This window comes from Marmota marmota, unplaced genomic scaffold, assembly GCF_001458135.2.
Source record: "Marmota marmota marmota unplaced genomic scaffold, marMar, whole genome shotgun sequence".
In the NCBI taxonomy this organism is placed as follows: domain Eukaryota; kingdom Metazoa; phylum Chordata; class Mammalia; order Rodentia; family Sciuridae; genus Marmota; species Marmota marmota.
The window spans coordinates 3,398,434-3,419,828 of NW_026000102.1; the positions used below are offsets into that span (position 1 = coordinate 3,398,434).

Below are 21,395 nucleotides of genomic sequence, written 5' to 3' on the forward strand. Positions count from 1 at the left end.
CTTGGCCACCAGATGGCAGTGGTTACAAAGCCTGGGTGCCTGCTGTCTGAGGGTGCCTGTCTTCTGGGGCCTTCTGGGGCCTTCTCCATTCCCTCAGAGCCTCTTAGCATCGAGTGCTGCTTGACCCGGCCCCACGATCCCAACTATGGCTGAGGGAAGATGGGAACAGAAAGCCGACACAGCCTGTGGCCTCAGTTTCCATTCCATGTGGGCTGCGAGGGGCTCCAAGGCAGGCAGTGTAGCATTCTGGGGAGCAGCTGGCACTCAGGTTTGCTGAGGAGGAGGCCAGGAGCAGCTTCCTGTTTTGTGGGTGCAGCTTTGGTTTTGTTTCTGGCCACCTGAGAGGGCGAACCTTAGGGCCACTGGACAGAGAAGGAGGCTTCTCTCCCTCCCCTCCCTGCTCTCCGTGGAATGAGAAGCAGCCTCTGAGTGAAGCCTGATGGTGTGCCCGGGCCCCCATCTGAGGGACCTGGTGGGCAGCCCAGGGGAGGGGGCTGCTGCCCGGGAGCTCGTGGCAGGGTGAGGTCTGCAAGCAGCACCCTCAGTTCCAAATCCCAGCCCTGCCAGGCATGAGCAAGTGACCCTAAGTGATGTGATGGGGACCAGGAGCCTGGTGTTCTGTCTTGGTCCCAGTCTATAAAACGGAGTGACGAGCCAATTTGGAAAGCAGTATGGAGATTTCTTGGAAAGCTGGGAATGGAGCCACCATTTGACCCAGCTATTCCCCTTCTTGGTCTATTCCCTAAAGACCTAAAAAGAGCATGCTACAGGGACACTGCTACATCGATGTTCATAGCAGCACAGTTCACAATAGCAAGACTGTGGAACCAACCTAGATGCCCTTCAATAGACGAATGGATAAAAAAACTGTGGCATTTATACACACTGGAGTATTACTCATGCATTAAAAAATTGGACAAAATCATAGAATTTACAGGGAAAATTGGATGGCATTAGAGCAGATTATGCTAAGTGAAGCTAGCCAATCCCTAAAAAAGCAAATGCCAAATGTCTTCTTTGATATAAGGAGAGTAACTAGATCAGAGTAGGGACGAAGAGCAGGAGAAGAAGATTAAGCATTTAACAGGGATGAGAGGTGGGAGGGAAAGGGAGAGAGAAGGGAAAATTGGCATGGTAATGGAAGGGAGACCCTCAGGGTTATACAGTGGAGGAGGTAGAGAGAGAGGAGGGGAGGGGAGGGAGAGGTGGGGAGGGGGAGGGTGGAGGATGGGAAAGGCAGCGGAGCACAACAGACACTAGTATGGCAATATGTAAATCAATGGATGTGTAACTGATGTGATTCTGCAATCTGTGTATGGGGTGAAGGTGGGAGTTCATAACCCACTTGAATCAAAGTGTCGAATATGATATGTCAAGAAATTTGTAATGTTTTGAACAACCCACAATAAAAAATTAAAAAATTAAAAAAAAACAAAAAAAACGGAGTGACGAGGCCCCTTCCCAGCATGGTTGGAGCATGAAGCAAATTACGTGCCATGGGCCTGTAGTGAGGACTTACGAACTGTCCCGTCGCAGCTTGATTTTAGGGAGAGGGCAATCTTGTGACAACGGACTCCAGCAAGTGTGCTGCCCTGAGTCCCGGAACAGCCTGAAGGTCCAGTGCGGCTTTCTGTAGGTGGCCCTGTGCTGCCTCCCTAGCACCCCCCACATGCAGACTCTCAGAAGGGGGCCTGACCGCAGGGCCTGTGGCCAGGACCGAGGTGGCTTGGAGGGAGAGGCCTTGGCCCAGGTCGGGGGATGGGGGGTGGGCACAGCCCAGGATGGGGAGGAGTGGTGGGGGCAGGGGGAGGCCATGACCCAGAGGTGGCCAAAGTGCACCACACAGGCAGTTTTTTTTTTTTTTTAATTCCCACGTGGAAAAATCTTGGTTGACTTAGAAAGTTCTAGGAAGAGGACTCAGGATTTGAAATGCCGACAGTAGGTGGGGGGCTCCTACTCCTCTCTTGCAGGTTTAACCAGTTGTGGGCAAAAACAGACCAGCCCAGAGGACAGCCACCCAACACCAGAAAGCCTCGTCCTCTTCTAGGCAACATAGGAGTGGGAGGCTGCGTCCTGCTTCCAGGAAAAGCCTCAACTAACAGGAGACACGGCCCGAGGGGCGGGGGGGGGGGAGGAGATTTGGGGGGTGCGGGGGGAGTCTGCTGCCCTTCGCACCGTCAGGACTATGAGATGCGAGGGCCAGAGGACAAGCTGCCGACCCAGCAAGCGCCTGCGGAGGTGGCGGTTGAGACGGTCTAGGTGGGAAAATCGGACCCTGATGGGCAGAGAGGCGGGTGTTTGCTGAGGCTTGGGCCTGGCAGAGGCCTGGCAGTGAGGGGAGTCCCCCCCCACATTGCTTAGGCCCCCCAGGGGCCAAGGGGGAAGGGACAGCTCAGCTATCTGCAGGTCCCCCTCCCAGCCGCAGGGTGGAGGCTGCTTGTGAGGGTAGACTGGGGCCAGGGAGTGGCAGGCACAATGGCGCGGCCACCTTGGGTCCACAGGCAGTGGCACCAAGGGAGAAGCCTGGGGGAGGCTGTGGGCCAGGTGAGGAGGTCATGGTTGAGGTATTGAGGCCCTGACAAGCTGGGAGCTGTGGCCCAGGTGGAGAGGTGACCAAAGTGCTCTACAGAGGCTATGGCTTTTCTGTTTGATTGGTCACATGTGACTGGCTGCAGGATGTGACCAACCTGGTCACATCAAGGTGACGGAGCACCTCCTTCAACTCCAGACTCCTGGGAGCTGGGCCACAGGATCAGGCCCCCTGGTGTGTGTGGGTGTAAAACCTCGGGATCGTGCCCTCGGGTGCCAGGGGCTGCACTATCCTATGCCAGGCCCAGTTCTAGTGCCCTGGGCACCACCAGGATTTGGCTGTCACCCTCTCACAGCCAGTAATCACAGTGTGGGGAGCAGAGGCTGCCCAGGGTGCCTGGGGAGGAGCCTCAGGAAGTTGGGCGTGTGACGTGAAGAGGTGACCAGAGGCCAGATGGAGGACAACTGTCTGAGCTCCAGAGGGTGCCGCCTGCATGTTCTCCCTACCAACCCAGGCACTGGAGGATGGGCGGGAAGAGGGGCCTGCCCTTGTGCCCCAGCCCTCAGCCGTACCCACAAGGCAGAGGAAGCTTGGGTGCTGAGTAGGTGCATTTCCCACTTTGGGGGCATCTTGGTGCCTGTGTTCCCTCGAATGTGGCGAGCAAGTTCCCGCTCAAGGGATGGCTCCCTCTTCATCAGCATCTCATCAGAGATGTCGCTGTCAGGCCCACCCACCCCCGACTGCTCATGCGTCTCCCAGCACCTACCACCACCCTGGAGCCTAGGAGCCCAGTGCGTTAGGACCCTGGTCCTTGCACACCAGTTCCAAGAGGTGGGGATCTGTTGCTCTGCCAGTCCCTGAACCCGCGACCTCACGCTAACCTGGAAGGAATGGCATTTCCTATTCCCCTGGGCAGTTCCATAAGCCCAGTGCCCGCCCTGCCCACACCCAGGGCACTGGCTGGACAGCTGGGGTGTGGTCTTGGGTCAGCTTCCCATCACTGCTGAATGCCTTAAAAGGTGCAAAGTTTTATTTTGGTTCCTGGTTTCAGTCCACAGCCAGTTGGCTCTGTGGCTTTGGGCTATGATGGCAAAGTACGTCATGGCCACTGGGGAAGCTGCTCACCTCCTGGCAGCCAGGAAACAAAGGGAGAGAGGAAGGTGCGGGGTCCCAGAGCTCCCCTTCAAGGGCAGGTGACCTCACTTCCTCCAAGGAGGCCCCGCCTCTTAGAGGCTCCATCCCCCCAATTGCACCCAGGATTGGGGTCCAAGCTCTTGACACAGGGGCTTTGGGGAACACTTAAGGTCCAGATAACCAGCAGGGCGCGGTAGCCGCCTGGAATCCCAGCAGCTCAGGAGGCCAAGGCAGAAGGAACACAAGTTCGAAGGCAGCCTCAGCAACTTAGCGAGGCCCTATGAGACCCTGCCTCTAAATAAAATATAAAAGGGCTGTGGCGTTGCTCAATGGTTAGCGTCCCTGAGTTCAGTCCCTGATACAAAAAAAGAAAGAAAGAAAGCAGGTGATAGAAGATGAATGGAAGGGTGAATGAAGGGATCTGAGGCCTCTGACCCCAAAGAACCGCGACCGGATCGCAGAATGTGTGCTGTCTTCCTCAGCATTGCTGCAGGACTTGTCACTGGGGCTTCCTGTGCCCTGTAGACATCACAGCTCCCCTGACCAGCACGTGGCACCCAGCTGAGCTGTAGCTGTCTCCAGGGGCTTCCTGGGACGAGGAGTGGGGAACCCCCGATTGAGAACCACTGAGTTTCACTGCAACTTTCAACAACCACCCCCCCACACCGCCCCCTATTCCCCAGGAGAGTGGCCCAGGTCCCAGTGACCTCTCACCCTCAGAGAGCCACTAGAAACTGCAGCTTTGCTGCTGTCATTTATTGTTGGACCACATATTTACACCCCCACAGGAAGCCTGTCCCGTGCTCCCGGGCCCTTGGTGTCTAGTGGCCAGCCCACTGCAGACGTCCAGGCCCAGGCAGGAAGCCCAAAGCCGAGCCCTGGGTGTCAGGTGTTCAGCAGGAGGGGCCGGTGCTCCTCATCCACGGAGTCACTGGGAGGAATCTCGTAAATGACAAACAGGGAGGAGTACAAGCAGCCCAGGAAGGACACCAGGCTGGAGAAGTACATCACGCCGTTGGCGCTGCCCACAGCCGAGGTCAGGGGCCCCAGGACCAGGGAGACCAGGATCTGGGCCAGGAAGTACTGGCAGCTTAGCAAAGAGATGTCCACGCCCATGCCCCGCCTCGTGCCATCCGCTCCGGACCCTGCAAACTGACCGGAGAGGGACGCATCAGCCAGACCCGCCCCAGCCAGCCACGCAGGGCGGTGAGGAGGCCCCGCAACTGCTCTGCAGCGACCTCACGTTTTTCAGGCCGAAGTGCTCAGGGCTGAGCCAGGACTTGATGACATCTGCATGTGGAGGGATGGCGACCGGGAACAGGACAAGTACTAATGGGTGGAGGGCTGAGTTCCCACAGGCCAAGCGTGCCCCCTGCTCTCCCCAGGAAGGACCACTGCCCAGCCCCACGGCCACTCTGCCTGCGCCCCCTTCATCTTCCTCAGCCAGGAAGCCTGCCTGAACATGCCCTAAGATGTCCCTTGTGGCCTTTGGCCTTGGTCTGGAGGTTCCCAAGGCTGCAGCTTGGAGGCGCCCTTCCCCCTCCCTCCCCACCTTAGCACTGTACCTGGGGAGGTGAGAGGTGGACTTTGAGGAGCAGAGCAGGAGGGGCAGTGGGGCCGCACACTTGTGGGCAGCACAGGCCACCAACAGCCACCTGTGTGCCAGATGGATGCCTCCCCATTGGTCAGGGGTGTGTGACATTATAGACAGCATCCATGCACCGATGGGCAACTCTGGGACGACGGACAAGGCACGTCAAGGTGCTCTGTGATCAGCACCACTGTCCTGGGGAGGGCTGGAGCTCCCTGGGCTACACCTGTCTTTGCAAAGAAGGTCCTCTGGGTGCTGGGTTGGACTCCAGCCCAGACAGGAGCCCCCTGGAGGCTGTGGCCATGCAGGCTCCGCATCCACGCAGGCTCAGCGTCCACGCAACTATGACTGAATCCCATTAGGGCAACCCCTGACCCTGGTGCCCCTGCCTGAGGGGAAGGGCAGTCCTTTGCCCAAAATTGGTACATGGTTTACTCCAGTGAAGGGGGCTCAGAGCTCCAGGGGCCTGACAAGGGGACAGGGCTGTCATGCCCAGCTCGCGTGGCGTGACTAAGCTGACGGGGAGCTGTCGCAGCCACCACCCAAAGACACCAGGCCTCCCCTCTGTGGTTCCTGGGAGCCCGATACTGGGGGATTTCGCTCTTCGTAAAAAGCACTGTGCTTGGGGCAGCCCTGGCTGAACTTGTCAGAAACCTCAAAACCTTAAAATAAACCAGGGCTGGGCCAGAGACTGGGGCCCCAAATTAAAGGGGCGTCAGGAACTAGTGAGCAGGTAGTATTTTTAATGCAGTATTTAAAATTTTCAAAGTTACTGCAAAAACAAAAAACACCACGGTGGGTGGGAGCGTCCTGCGGCCGTAAAAGAGGGTGACACAGCAACTCCTGCTACACCCGGGGGAGCCCAGACCATCGACTCGGAGCGCCAACCAGTGGTGGTCTTGGAGGCCAGAGGACTGATGGCTATAGGGTTTCTTTGAGGGTGACACATGTTCTAGGTTGGCTGTGGTGGTGGGCACACAGTTCTGTGTCTGACACCTCAGCTCTGCCCAAATAAGCCAGCAGCCGCCCCCACAGAGACGGCTCAGGCTGCCCTCGTCTCTCTGGCTTCAAACACCAGCGCGGGTCGGCCTGGCCGCGATCCCCAGCTGGTCTGTGTTGTAGGTGTCGACACCTTGTTCTGCACAGGCTTTGGACATTAGTTCTGATTTTCAGAAATCCTGCCATCACCTGCCACTGGTCCTGGGGGGCTAGCTCTGGGCGCTCGGCTCTCCTCCCGTGAGCCTGACAGTGAACTGCTGTGTGAATGGGGGACCCGGAAGCCTGATGAAGGGGACAGAGGCGGGGGGTCTCCCTGACCCAGGGTCCTTGCACAGAGTGTGGGTCATGTGGAGGCCCCTGCTAAGGAAGCAAGGGACGGCTCACAGGGCGGTGAACCTGGGCGGGTCATGGAGGCCGAGCCCACTGGGAAGGACTCCCTCCCGCCGCCAGTGTCTGGATGGTCTCCATTTTCAAGCAATGGCCCTGCAGATCGTGTACCCATCCCGGGGACATTTCCCAGGCAGCATAGCCAAGAAGCTAAGAAGCACTTACCTTCTTGCTCTGGTAGTAGTCGCAGAGGAGCGAGTAGGGCAGCGTGCACAGGGTGGAGAACAGGACCCCGTAGGTTATGCAAAGGGACAAGACCACGTAGAGGTTCCTGGAGAGCGTGGCCAGCCCGGTGCCCAAGCCGAAGGCGAGATAGGCGATGAAGTAGAGGGTGCGGACGCTCAGACACTCCTCCAGCTTCTCCAGGATGGCTGCGGGTGGGAGAGGGTGAGCGGCCACCGTGTGCTGGCCCCACAGACCACATCCTGCACCACCGCCAGGGCTGAGCTGAGGTGGTGGAGAAGGGACCCCGCCTGGCCCCAACCAGAAAGCACTCACTGGGGACTTCCCAAGGCAGGACTGTCACATGGTCGGCAGCAGACCCCTGGGGCTTCTGCAGGGGAAGGGGTCTCTGGGCGGAATCACGGCAGAGATTCAGGGACTCGGGCTGGAGCTGAGTCTGCGCGTGCGTGGATATTCTTCCTTGCTGTCTCTTTCCTACCACGGGGACAGCAACAGCCCATCCCCTGGCTGGCCACCATCTTTATGACTGCCACAAGGTACCCAGAGATGGCACGACAACGTGGGTCTGTTTTATTTAAACAGCTGAGGCCACCTGGCTATGGGGCACCCAACACCCCGGTTGCAGCCCAGAGACTTGCAAGTGAGATTTATTCATTTTCTGGGCCAGGAATGGAACCCTGGCCATTTAGCTACAGACCGTTGAAGGCAGCTTCCGAGCCAAGAGGGCACAGATCTTGGCTAAAGAGCTGGGGTGACCTGTGTGTGGCCTTTTGCAGACAGGAGCCGACCCTAAGAGAACACTTCCGGTGGTCACTGCAGCCAGGCCCCACAGGGTGGGCACTGTCCTCGACTCAATCAACATGCCACCCAGTCCCAGGGCTCACCCACCAGCGTCCCCTGCCCACCCCACAGGCTCCTTGATGCAGCCCCACCACCCCTCCGTCTGCCGCCCCTCGGAAGGACATGGGTCTGTGCAGCACAGCCCTGGGGCGGCCAAGCATATCCCAGGTCCCCACTTGGCCCTTGGCCCTGGGTTTAGTCAGGGCTAGCCAGGCACCTGTCCCCTCGGGCTGCCTGCAGGTTGGCCTCTACCCCCCAGTGCCCAGGACAGTATGGCCTGCCAGTCCAGCAGTTATGGAGGGACTGAAAAGAGACAGCATGTGCCACCTGCCCGGCGCCCCGAGTTTGGATTCCGTGTCTGCACTGGGGAAGTGGGCGGCCGCCTACCTGAATAGAGGGCCGCGCTGAAGGCGTAGATGCACATGCCCCAGCAGCCCATGGTCACACCGCTGTTGTACTTCTGATACTCTTCTGACGTGTGCGGGGCCTTGGGGTCCCCTTGGAACACCACCTCGCCCATGAAATCCGTGTAGAAGAGCAACATCCCCTCAAAGGAGAGCCAGCCTGGGAGGAGGAGAGAGGGCTGTGGCCCTGGATTGCAGAAGCTGCGGCCCAGCCCTTTAGCCAGGCCGTTCTTACGGATGACAAAAGACACAAGTGATTTTTGTTGTGTCTTGTTTGGTCCCAGGGATTGAACCATGAGCCACATCCTCAGCCCCTCCACATTTTTTAAATTATTATTTTGACATCGGGTCTCATTAAGTTGCTTAGGAACTTGCTAAATTGCTGAGGCTGGCCTTGAACTTGTGATCCTTCTGCCCCAGCCTCCGGAGCCGCTGGGATTACAGGCGTGCACCACCGTAACTGGCAAAACAAGCAATTTTTATAGACTCAAGAATTACAGAAGAAGCACCCCATAGCTTCACCCCCAGAGACAACCTCTGTTAAAGCTCTGTAGGAGTCCCTGTGGCCTCGCAGGTCAGATGAATGTGTATTTTTATAACACAAACAAGTCGATGCCATGGGTGCTCGGGCTACTGGGAGAAATACGTTAGGAAGCACAAATGGTGACATGGACCCCATGTGCTTCATCACCAACAGAACTTAAGAGCTCTGTCCCTCTGACTCGGTGTCATCCCTTCTTTGTGGGGGAAGGTGGTGTTTACTGGGTCTCTCGAACCCCAAGAAATTTCCACAACTTCCTAAATCTTCAAATACTGTGAGACAGACTCATTTTAATGCCATAAAATGCTTCACAGCATGGCCACGCTGACATACTCAGCACCCCCAACTGCTGGACACTGTCCCCTGGCCAGTCTTCAGCTATTGCAAGCCACGCTGGGCAAAAGGGCTCATGCACATACACTTGATGCCATCTTTGGCTGCATAGGACACCCAGTGAGGTCACTGCGACAAAGTCATGGACACTCTTATGATTCCTGCCCATGACCAGATGGCCTTCTAGAAGGTCCTGCTGATCCATGTCCCATCCTCAAGCTCCTAATCACCCTCAGATGCCCAACAACTCAACAGCAAAGAGACACCAAACAGAATAAAAGGCGAGTCCACGGTCGTTCCAAGGTCAAGCCCTGTGGGTTTAAGAGCATCCGTGGGTGGACCAGGCTGATGCAGCAGGCGGAGGGCAGAGGAGGACACTGTGGGAAGGTGGGGCCCGTCGTTTCACTATGAGTTGTCCCAGCGCTTTTGGGAATAAGGATTTGGCTCTGTGGAGACCCAGGTGTCCAGCCCTGCCCTGGGGAAGTAGTGTGACCCAAACACCAGGTTTGATGGGGACCTTGATGGGGACCTTGCAGGGCAGCACCTTGCTGCCCTTGCTGTCGTCTGTGGGCTAATGAGGGAAGAGCCTCCTGGGAAGGGGCAGAGAGGCTCTGGCCAGGGGGCCCTCTCCGGGCCCAGAACTCACCCAGGAAGTGGTTGACGCAGAGGTTGCGCAGCGCCTTGGGCATGTGGCAGATGGTGAAGCAGAGGCTGCGCAGCGACAGAGGCCGCTCCGAGTGCTCGCTGGAGCCCGTCAGCTGGCTCTCGTACTTCACGCCGTTGAGCAGGATGTTTGCTACCTATAACGGAGCCGCAGAAGCCTGGGTCAGTGAGCCAGCCCCCGGTACAGAGCACGAACCAAGCACCAGCCACCAGAGGAGGGAACTCAAGGCCCGCAGTGTGCCGCAGAGCCCACAGTTGCTCCCAGTGTGCCGCAGCAGGCGAGCTCTGTGCCTCATGGTCGGGGGGGGGGGCGGTTAAGCCCTGGGAAAACACGGAGTCCACTTAAAAAAACATGGATCTGTTCAGCCCAGGACAGCGCGAGGCCTTTCTTTTCCAGGAGGTCCATTATTTCAAGGCGATGGGGACACCTGTTCCGAACCCTCTCTGCACAGTCCCCCACCTGAGCACAGGGCGGGCACATCACATTGCCCCCAGCCCCAGCCTTCAACGGGGACGTGCTGTGCGGCTAAGGTGCCCCCTGTCCACACGATGGAAACAGAAGGAATGGGGGACAGTTTCTTTCTGGGACCCAAGAACGATCCTCCTGGGGGGCATCTGCTCACTGAGTCCGCCTGCTCCTCCCTGCCTGGTTTGGGGGCACAGACTCCGGCCAGGAGAACTGATCATTCTGAACTTGAGCCGTTTTGAGAATAAAGACGCTGCTCTGGCTCCACAGGGGAGTCCAGGTGTTGTCTGCGCCCAGCGGCTGCAGTGGGGAAAGGACATGGGGCGTCCACAGCACTGGTTCCCAGGGGCCACGTCGACAGAGCCTGTCCCCCACACCTGCCCGAGGAAGACTGCTACTTATACCATGTCCCCACTCAAGCCTGGATGTGTTTATTTTAGCTCCTGATTTTTATTCTCCTCAAAGAGCTGGGGCATCAATGGCAATGGATCCAGGATGAGAAGGGATTTCAACAGGAGTTTCAAGCACACCCAAGGAACTGGGCTTAGAAGCCACTCTAAACCTGGAGAGACAGGTAGGAGGCCCCGGCATTGACAAAAGACTGGCTTCGTCACTCTGAAGTCACCAGAGATGAGGGTGACAGCGCCCCTGATGGGAGCAATCAGGAAATCCCTTGCTTTGGCCAACAGCAGGCCTTCCTGACTCTGGAGATCTTTGGGCCTTCAAACCATTTCCGTGCAATGGCTCAAATGGTGCTCCCAAGGACTTGGCCAGGACCTGCCCCTGCCTCTGCAGGGCTCTTCCCCCAGATGGGACAATGACTGAGCCAGCCAGCAACGGCTTTAAGGCCCAAGAGCCATAATGCAGCAGAGGAAGCCAGGAGAGTCCCAGTCAGGCCCAAGCGTTTCACTGGGAGGAGAGAGTGGGCAGCCACCTCGGGGTGTGTCCAGTTAACTACTGACTAAGCCAGGGAAGTCTTCCTGGGATCAGGGAAGGCACCCTGGGCTCCTGGAGGAAGCTGCCTGAGAAACCAATGGCCCTGGTCCCATGTGGACCCAGATGGGGTCGAGTTGGCCTGGATTTACTTCTTACAGGGCCGCGTCCAGCCCACCTGGCCCAGTGCAGGTTAGATGGTTTCACAGGACTCAAGTCCACAAACCCCAAGTTCCTGACCTCTCCTCCTATAACGCCCAAGGCCAGTGGGCCACTGGCAGCCCTGTGTCTACTTAAATAAGAGAATTCCCTCCCTTGGCTTGGAGTAGCCTCCTCAGGGTCATGGTCATAGATTCTTTTTTGTACCAGGGATTGAACCCAGGGGTGCTTAACCACCGAACCACATCCCCAGCCTTTTAAAATCTCGAAACAGGGTCTTGCTAAGTTGCTGAGGCTGACTCTGAGCTTGAGATCCTCCTATCTCAGCACCCCCAGCCACTGAGATTACAGGTGTGCACCACCAGGCTTAGGATCGTGGATTCTGGAAGTTGGTAAAACCTCATGTCTCACTTGGTGGGCTTGAGGCCAATCCAACATATACTAAAGGCAACCTAAACCACCTTCTGGAACATTCTGTGCCTTCACAGAAGATGTCATGGCCCTGGAGAGTCCAGAGCTTCTGCAACCCCTGGTGGTTGGCTAACACGAGACCCTGGGAGAGACGAGCGCTGCAGTCGGTGAGTCTCCGAGCCCTGTTTGATACTCCAGGTCATCTTATCTGGAGACTCAGCCTGTTGGTACCACATTCACGTGGCACAGATGGGCTGGGGGCTAGGCTTGAGGGAAACTGCCAGAAACCAGCAGAAGACACCCTGTGCTCATGCACCAGAGGGGCGTCCTCCCTGCGTGGCCTCTGCACAAACCCAGCAGTGTGTGTAGTCCGCAGCCTGCTAAGCCTCCTGGCAGTGGGGACCCTGCGGTCTCACCTGGACTCCCGTCAGGCTGGGGTTCATGCAGCAACATGCGAAGTGAGGCTCCTCCGCGCAGACAGGAGGACCTGGGAAACCCGCCTGGCCCGACGGGAAGCTCTTTCCAAATCAGCTCCCCTTCCTGTCATCTAACTGCTGAGGGGGACCCCCACCGCCACCTGACCCCTGGCTTCCCACTGCTGGCTTTCACCTGTTGGCTGAAGGTCACGTTCCTTCTCCTGCTGGTTTCGGGGCCGCCTCCTCCGGCTGCATCCGGCAGAGCCAACGTCTGGGGTCTCTTCAGAATCCCGGAGGCCCTGGGCTTGGGGGTGTCCAGGGAGCCCACCCTCAGCACGTCCCTGTCTGAGCCGGAAGTCAGGGCACCCTCCCTCCTCTCCAGCAGTCCCCGGTCCTGGTGGTAGAAGCCATCTGGGGCCCGGGGGAAGCTGACACTGATGGCCTGCCTGGGGACGCTGCCAGGGAGGGCCAGGTAGTTGTCGTGGCCTCCCGTGAAGCAGTCGATGAGGACGCTGTCGATGTTGGAGGTGCCAAAGGAAGAGGCGAACTCGTTAATGCCCGTCAGGGAGCTGTCCCTGCTGATGAAGCTGCCGTACTTGGGCGTGAGGGGGCTGGGCGGGGAGATGGGGCTGGAGAAGCTGGCGTACAAGCTGGTGGCCTGGGCGGGCAGGGCATCGCCGGCCCCCTCCTCCAACAGCAGCGGGGGCGAGGGGGGCAGCGGGAGGCTGGGGCTCTTCATGGCCGTCTGCTTCTCACCCAGGGGCCGCAGGGGCCTCTCTGGGATGCTGATCAGGGTCAGCACGGTGGTGATGCTCAGGGTGACCGCAGTGAAGATGTAGATGACGCGCAGCTGGCCTCCAAGGGCTCTCCCGAAGCCAGTTCTGTCCCAGTGGATTCCCCCGACCACGTATCCGAACCCCCCTCCGAGACCTGGGAGAGAAAGGGGGCTTTGGTTCCTTCCTGCCAGTGGCAAGGGAGACCCGAAGGACGGGGTCCCATTTCTTGGGACACTGAAATAGCACCGACTGTCCCAAACACCCAGATGTAGTGTCTGTCCCACAGAAGCCCCAACAAAGGTGGCAGTGGCATTGCCAGGTGGCTCCTCAGGGACACTCCCTCCTCTGCCTGCTGGGGTCACCTGCCTGGTGGTATCCTGGGGCCTGGCTCCGGAGCGGGCAGCACATGGCCCCTGCCCTCCTGCTGCTCCACTCATCACGAGCTGTTAGGGCGACATAGTGGATGTCGCCAGGTCACGCCTTCCCTCAAGCCCCCTCTGGCCTCAGAGTCGTGGGAGGCTGACACAGACGAGCTTGCTCAGGTGCTCCCTGACCGTGTCCTTGCACATGGTCACCATGAGGAAAGTCACCTGTCACGGCCCCACCTCTCCTCCACCTGGCCCTCAGGATCTTCCAGCACAGGAAAACAGAGGGGTGTGGAGGTCTCAGTCCAGGGCCCAGGGCACTGGCCAGATGGCCAGGAGGCTCCCAGAGCCCAGCATGAAGATGTGAGCCAGGCCATGGCGGGGGTGGGGTGGAGGGGTACAGCGGCAGTGGCGGCAGCAGCAGCAGAGACCTCCAGAAGTGCAGATTCCTGCAGCCGGGCTCTGTGCGTCTGAGCCCAAGAGCAAGAGCAAGGGACGCTGCCCCGGCCCCAGCACCCCGCCCCTCCACTGCCAAATCTCGGGGAAGTGTTCATTTATTTTGTTTTGAGTTTAGCTGTATTTTGAACCATCTACTGTCTGGGAGGAGGGTTCCCTTGGTTTCTTCCAGCTCGCGATCTGGAACATGGCTTCTTGGGGTCTGGCCTCATTACCTTTAAGTGCGAACTCCCGTGCTCAGCCCTGCACACGTGCTAGGAGCCACACGCCACGGAGCTGAGCTCTTCCATTTGCCTCCCTCTGACTTTTACATTCCAGGTCGTGTTCTCCATCCCTCCTCTGCCTCTGTCTTGCTTTTTGCCCTTCTTTGGCATTTCGTTATTCTCCCTTATTTATTTATTTTTGGTACCTGGGATTGAACCCAGAGGTGTTCTATCACTGAGCCACATCCCCAGCCCTTTCTATTTCCTATTTTGAGACAGGGTCTCACCCAGTTGCTTAGGGCCTTGCTAAGTTACTGAGGCTGGTTTTGAACCTGTGATCCTCCTGCCTCAGCCTCCTGAGCCACTGGGATCACAGATGTGCACCACCAGCCCCTCTGATGCCCACATGCTGATTGGATGACTGTGTTGGTCACTGTGTTAGGGCCCAGGAAGTCTTCAGGGGTGCAGACACAGGCGACCAGCGACGATGCTGACTCCTGACATCTACTGCTGTCCAGGGCAACCGCCGCAGGGGTCAGCACCTCCCTCCTGACACCCAGAGAAAGGGGGACACACCCGTGGACAGCGTCTCTTGCATTCGGTGCCACAGGTTTTGCATTTTTGTGATTTATTTTTTCCCTGCTGTTGCTCTGTTTAAAACAGGCCCCAAGAGGACTGCTGAAGAGCGGCCTGGTGTTCCCAGGTGATACATGAGTGTTTGTGCATGCGTCTCAGGGCTGTTGGCCCCAAGTTCAATGTGAGTGAGTCAGCGCTGGAATAAAGCGTCTTGAAACAGAAACATGAAAAACTAGGTTACGTGTTGACCAATTTGATGAAAATATCGTGAGGGGAAGGTCACAGGAATGCAGCCCTGTACTCCTCCCGGGAGCAAGGATTCAGTATTTGCTAATTCAGCGTTTGCGCTGACTTTGTAAGAACACAGCTGCTGCAAATCACGAGAATGGACCGTCATGTGTGCTTATGTGTCTACATTTAAATGCACAGATACATTCCGCCCTCCGTATCCACTGGTTCCATATCCTCAGATTCAAAATATTCAGAAACTCATTGTGTCTGTCCTGAACGTGAACAGACCTCTTTTCATCATTCTCTAAATGATGCAGTATAACAGCTATTTACCTGCCACCTACATTGTGTAAAATACCATCAGCAACTGAGGGAAGACTAAAGTTGACGGGGAGATGTGCAGAAGTTATATGTAATCATTGTGCCTTTTTATTTTATTTTTTTGCTCTACTGGGGATTGAACCTAGGGGCTTGAACAGGCCAGGGCTGAGCTACATCCCAGCCCTTACTGTGCCGGTTATACAAAGGACCTAAGCAGCAGTGGATTTGGGTATGACAGGGGTTCCTGGGACCCCTTAGGAGGACTGGAGATATGGATCTACACACACAGGTGTGTCACCATGGTATGTTACCGTGGATACATGTTGTTTGAGATATATCATTTTCGTTTCTTTTTCTTTTTTTAGAACCAGGGATTGAACCCAGAAGTACTTAACCACTGAGCCACATCCCCACCCCTTTTTATTTCTTGAGACAGGGGCCTGCTAAGTTGCTTAGGGCCTTGCTAAGTTGCTGACGGTGGCCTTCAACTTGAGATTCTCCTGCCTCAGCCTCCCGAGCTGCTGGGATTACAGACATGTGCTCCCCACCCCCACCGCCAGATACATATTTTCAGTCGCTTAAATGCTTAGCCTATATTTGAATTTCCCCAACTTATTTTGAAATCGGGGAGCGAAGAAGAGCCCCCGAGTGTACAGGCTCACCCAGGTTTCTGCAGGCTCCGCGCAGTCAAGGGGCACTCACCCGCCAGGAGGGCATGGATGTTGAGGCCTCTGTCCTGGTCCACTGGGCTGCACACGTCCATCATGTAGGCGTGGCTGGGGTTGTCCGCCGAGTCTGCACTGAAGTCCATCAGCACCACCCCGCACACGGTCAGGAGGATCCCCCACTTGTGATTGGTGGCCGTGTCGGCCAAGGCAGTGCCGATGTCCCTGCCATTTAGCAAGAGCGAGAGGCCCAGCAGCGCCCCTGGAAAGAGACACAAAGTCACCCAGAGAAAACACCCACCAGCTCTGTCCCTTGTAGTTCACCATCTAAGTCCAGAATCCTGGGAGAATTTTCAAAAATCAAACTTCAAGCAGAGCTGGTGGGACGGGCCAGCTGCAGACTCGGGTGACTTTGCCCCTGGTCAGGTGTGAGCAGCAGAACTGGAATGAGGTGACAGTGACTTATCCCCAGGGTTGACTGAAGCAGGGTCGGGGCTCTCGGCGGCCACACCACTGAGGGCCAGGAGCACTAGGGACTGTGTTGGCAGAGACTTTTTACAGATTCTCCTAGAGGGAAGCTGCTGGGCTTCTTGTTTGGTTCTGGTGTCATTTTATTTCATGCCAAGACCACAGACCTAGAGCCAGGACAAGAATGAAAGGACGTCTCCTTCCCAACCTTGAGGTACATCGGTCACTCCAGGCACCCAGCAGAGGCTGCAGCAGGAACCCTGAAACACAGCAGGCTAGTGTCATCGCTGACCGCTCCCCCCCCCCCGGGGACCTAGGGACACTCGGGATGGCCGGTCACATTCCTGCACTCAAATGTCCCCAAAGAGTCAGAGGGTGGAGCCCAGAGGAGGCCACAGAACCCTAGCTACAACTGGAAGACAGAAAAACTCCGGGAATCGCTCAGAATGTCCTTAAAATTTCCACTTCGACAAAGCACTGAGCAGCCTTGACAGGACCACACAGACCCAAATGCCACCCGCATTTTCGCTCGGATTCTCTGATGATAGCTTGGTCCAAGAGGGCGTAGTTCTTGGGGTTGACTAATTCCTGTTCTAGTGTCTGATTTAGATGAAGGAACTTAAAATGTGGGACGTGATCAGCTACATTGGCCTTCGACAGCCCCAGACTAATGAGAGGAACGTAATTCCTGCTCTCCCTTTGGAACCTCAAGCTACTTGAACCAAGGCTTCCGGAAGCTTCCAGAGGTTTCCAGAGGCCACGTGCCATCAGGGCTGGCTGGGGCTCACCGAGGATGGGGCTGATGAACCACACCAGGCTGTAGAGCTGGTCGGGCAGGCCCATCTGGAGGAGCACGGGGGTCACGTAGGCGGTCTCCATGGCATAGCTGAACTCAATACCAAAGAGGATACAGCCGTTGAACAGCAGCTCCCGGAAGGACCTCTGGGGGTGCAGGTCCCCAAAGTCCACTAGCTCAATGGGACACGGAGTGTTGGGGGGTGGGGGCGGAGACGGACGGATGCACTTCCTCCTCTTGGGGTGTCGCTTGAAATTGTTGGCCCGGTGGCTGATGTGACGAGTCACAGACCCCGAGTAGCCAGAGATCTGAGACCTCCAGACGTCCTGAGGCGCCAAGCTGGGGAAGAGGGCCTCTCCCGGAGGGGTGCCGCTTACGGGGGGGATCATGGTAGGCAGGGCTGTGGGCGTCCCTGTGGGGAAAGCCCATTGGGCACGACAGTTACTTCATGGGGCCTCGATTACAGGAGTCCACTTTCCGCGTGGCCCCTGTGGCTCTCTCCCCACCCGCTGGTCCTTTGCACACGGGAGAAACTGAGTCCACACTGAGCACCCCCATTTCACCCCGACCAGCAGAGCCGCCTGCCCAGGAGGATGGTGCAGGCCCCGGATCCTGTGGGTGAGCTCAGCCGCCTAGGAGACAAAGCCTGAGCCCCAGTCCTCAGGTCCCCGCATGAGACCCCACGGCTCCGCCAGGACAGTCGCGCCAAGACCCTCTTGCGGAGGTGAGGGCAGCCAACGGCTTGGTGGCTACCTGAAGGCCCCGTGGGAAGCCTGACCCATGGCCCACTTCCAGGGGACCAGAGTTGGGCAGACCAGGCCCAGGACAGGAGCCACCTGCGGACACTCTGACACTCTGAGTGGGGGGACAGCCTTCTTTCATAGGACGGAAAGTCACAGCGTGCCCTCTGCTCCCGAACCCTTGTATTCAGTCCCTGTAGGAGGCCAGGGGCCTCTCACTCCAAGCAGTTGGGCCAGCGAACACAGCCATGTCCTTTCAGCATCAACTCGTCAGTCAGGAGAACTGTCAGTCAAGTCTGGAGACTTCTATTCAGGGGTTCAAATGCTCTCGAAGGAGGAGGGCTGGGGTGCCGCCCCGTGGTAGAGCACCCGCCTGGCGTGTGTGAGCCCTGGGTTGGATCCCTAGCACCTCAAAAAATAAAGGTGAAAAATAAAAAGGGCCGTGGAGGGGTGAGAGGTAGATTCCCATCTTTGATTTGTTTATGTTGAGAACAATTTCCACAGTGCCCACGAGGTAAGGAGGGAATCGGCACCCCCAACTCCCCGCTCCTGTCCTCCAGCCCGCCCAGGGGAGTACAATCTGCACTACACAGAGACCCCTCTCCTGAGCATCCAGATGCTGTTCACTGTTTTGAAATGAATCTAGATTTTACAAATTAAAGGAATGGACTCCTGTTGCTGACATGTGTTTTAGCTAGTGCCCACTTTCCTAAGCACAGGGAGAAGGCTACTGAGATCAGAGGGAGAGACAGGTATGGACGTCAGAATGAGTCCTAGGGCCCCATGTGGCCTCTCTGAAAAGCAGGGGACTTCATTTCCTTTGAAGTTCTTCCTGAGAAGTAGCCCCCAACCCAGACAGCTTTCCCGACCTTGGTAGGTTTCTTGATGACAATGTTTGTCACTTACCAAGACATTACAGGCTTTCTTCCAAAATTAGTTTTAAGTTTCAGAAAGAAAGCCCTTATTTTTGACATTAATGTGATTATATCACTTCCCATCACCCTACGCTAGTGGATAACTTCTTTATGAGTCACTCTGAAGTTCTTCACCCCAGATTTATATCAACACACTCAGGGATCACCTTTCTTCCCTTCAGAAGACATCAGTGGTGGACGTGATTGGACCTAGAGCCACCCGAGCAGGATTCAGAACATTGAGCTAATCCAATGACCCAGCCACCCTTTCACCCATCCATCCATCCATCCATCATCCATCCTATATCCATTCACCTACCAACTCATCTCTCCATCCGTTCATCCACTGTCCATCTACCCATTCATCCCTTCTTCCCTACATCCCTCCATTCATCCATCAATCCATTCAATACCCACCCACTCATCCGTCCGTCCGTCCATCCATCCATCCATCCATCCATCCATCCATCCTCCCTTCCATTCATCTGTTTTTCCACCCACCCAACCATTCACACATGCACCTGCCTGTCCCTCCATCCACTTATCCACCCATTCAACCTTCCGAACATCCGATTATCCAGCCATTCACCCGTCCTCTCCATCTGACTGAGCACTGACACTGAGGATACTGAGGTTATAGAGATAAAACACAGACACCGCTCTTGTCCTGAGTTAGGTAAAAAAAGCACAGAGAAGGATCCCTAAACAGGGGACTCGTTCACGGGGAGGAGAGGAGATCAACTGCTGGGCACAATGGGGTATGGTGAGAGAGTGAGCCATTAGCTAGCGATGAGGGGCCGTGAAGTCTGCAAAGAGAGGGATTTTGCACTGAGGTGGCTGGGAGTGACATGGCCAGAAACTAGCTCCACTCTCATTTCTATAAATGACTCATCTTGTGACCTTAGAAAAATGCCAGGCTGTCCTACAAAACAAGAATAGAGGGAACTAAGAACTATGTGTAGGCAAGCAATACTTCATTTAAAACTTAATTTATGAAGCCTGACTCAAGATCAAGGTGTTCTGAAGGCTCAGCTGACTGTGTTCCTCATTGTCTGGTTTGGGTCTTCTGTGTCAGTGTTTCACCCCATAAATAGAACTTAACTGCATGTGCTTAATTTTGGGATGGGGAACCGAGGTCCCAGTTGGGAAAAATTTCCCTTTAAAAAAGCATGTGGAAGAAGTACATTTTGAAGTGGGGAAACCTCTCCACCCAACTCACAATGGACTATGGAGACAGCCCACTTCTCCACCTGCTCGAGATGACGGCAGCATCCCCAGCTTTAGCCCAAGGCCAGCAGCCTGACCAGATAAACCCTCCAGCACCTAACAGAGTCACCCCGAACTTGAAAAGTCTTCCCTAAGCGTCGCTCCTGTTTAAATTTGAGGGTGTTACCATTCTTTTTGGGTGTTACCATTTTTATTTAAAAATATATATTTAATGAAAGCTGTTCATAAAAGTTTATCCTAAGATGAATTTTTACCCCCCCCCCACCCCCTTTTTAATTTTTTGGTACTGGGGATTGAAACCAGGGGTGCTTAACCACTGAGCCACGTCCTCAACCCTTTTTATTTTTCATCTTGACACAGGGTCTCTCTCAGTTGTTTTGGGCCTCACTAAGTTGCTAAGGCTGCCTTGAACTTGTGATCCTCCTGCCTCAGCTTCCTGAGTCACTGGGATAATTATTGGCATGCACCACTGCACACTGCTAAAAATCCATTTTTGAATGTTACTATAAAATGAGTGAAAATGCAATTTAAAATAATAAAATAGAGAATTTTATCACAATAATACAAACATCCATCTTACGATCTTTAGGCCACTAATGACCATTTGTTCAGTCAGAAGAAAATGCATAATATCCCTGAACTCCCCAAATGTTAGACATCAGCCCACTGAGATTCCAGATACAGAGGATGGTTAACATAATGAATCCCTCAAACTGTTATGAGGAGTTTAAGTGGCACATGGTTAATAAAAATAAGTAACATCCACTGGGGGTGGTGGCCCATGCCTATAATTCCAGTGACTCAGGAGGCTGAGGCAGGAGGATCGCAAGTTCAAAGCCAGCCTCAACAACTGAGCAAACCCTGTCTTAAAATAAAAATAAAAAAGGCTGGAGGGCTGGGGCTGGGGCTCAGTGGCAGAGGGCTTGCCTAACACGTGTGAGGCACTGGGTTGGATCCTTAGCACCACATAAAAATAAGCAAATAAAGGCATTCTGTCCATCTACGACTACAAAAAAAAGGGGGGGGGGCTGGGGATGAGGCTCAGTGGTTAAGGACCCCTTGGTCCAGTCCTCAGTACCCACCCTCCAAAAAGCAATACCCATGTAAGTTAGACCCTTGGAGTCATCCCACTGTGAGCCCAAACCCTTTCCCCTGCATTTCTCTCCTCTTCTCTGTAGGAAAATGGGCTCCCACCCTGGGCCTGGGGCCCTTGCCCCCCGCCCCTCTTCCCAAGGTTCTCTCAGGTGCTGGGGTCCGCGCAGGCCGGCGGGACCCTGCAGACGGGGACCCTGCAGACCGGTGCTGGGCAGCCTCTGAGCTGACCCGTTTCCCACTCTCCAGCTCCAGCAGTGGGCCCTGCCTGGGCGCCTGTCCCTGAGCCTGGCCAAGAGCTCATTGGACCGGCCGCTGGGCACCTGACCCTGGTCCCCGCGAGGCCAGCTCCTGGCACCTGGCACCTGGCACCTGCGAGGCCGCGGGTGTCTGCGGGGGTTGGTGACTCAGACACAGGGGGCAGGTGTCCTGGTCAGCACAGGTGGCCAGGCCCGGCCGAGTGGGACACCTGCCCAGGTGACAGGGCAGGCCTCGGCTGGAGAGCGCCACCAGCCCCGGCAAATCCCGGCCCCTGCTTCCGCGAGGGCGGAATGAGCCTGTCGCCACGCTGCCAC

The 21,395-nt window shown here is 56.1% G+C and overlaps 1 protein-coding gene across 1 annotated transcript in view; it reads right to left on the reverse strand.

Moving 5' to 3' along the window:
- Positions 1-4,433: 4,433 nt before the first annotated feature.
- The window catches only part of Slc45a1 (solute carrier family 45 member 1), a 17,170-nt gene continuing 208 nt past the window's right edge, over positions 4,434-21,395 (reverse strand). Inside the window, exons 2-9 of the mRNA XM_015501439.2 lie at positions 16,840-17,261; positions 16,219-16,311; positions 15,621-15,845; positions 12,184-12,920; positions 9,589-9,742; positions 8,052-8,228; positions 6,807-7,012; positions 4,434-4,816 (exon numbers count right to left, since the gene is read on the reverse strand). Coding sequence (XP_015356925.1) covers positions 4,550-4,816; positions 6,807-7,012; positions 8,052-8,228; positions 9,589-9,742; positions 12,184-12,920; positions 15,621-15,845; positions 16,219-16,311; positions 16,840-17,236 — 2,256 coding nt within the window. The 5' untranslated portion in view covers positions 17,237-17,261 and the 3' untranslated portion in view covers positions 4,434-4,549. The remainder of the gene's footprint in view (positions 4,817-6,806; positions 7,013-8,051; positions 8,229-9,588; positions 9,743-12,183; positions 12,921-15,620; positions 15,846-16,218; positions 16,312-16,839; positions 17,262-21,395) is intronic.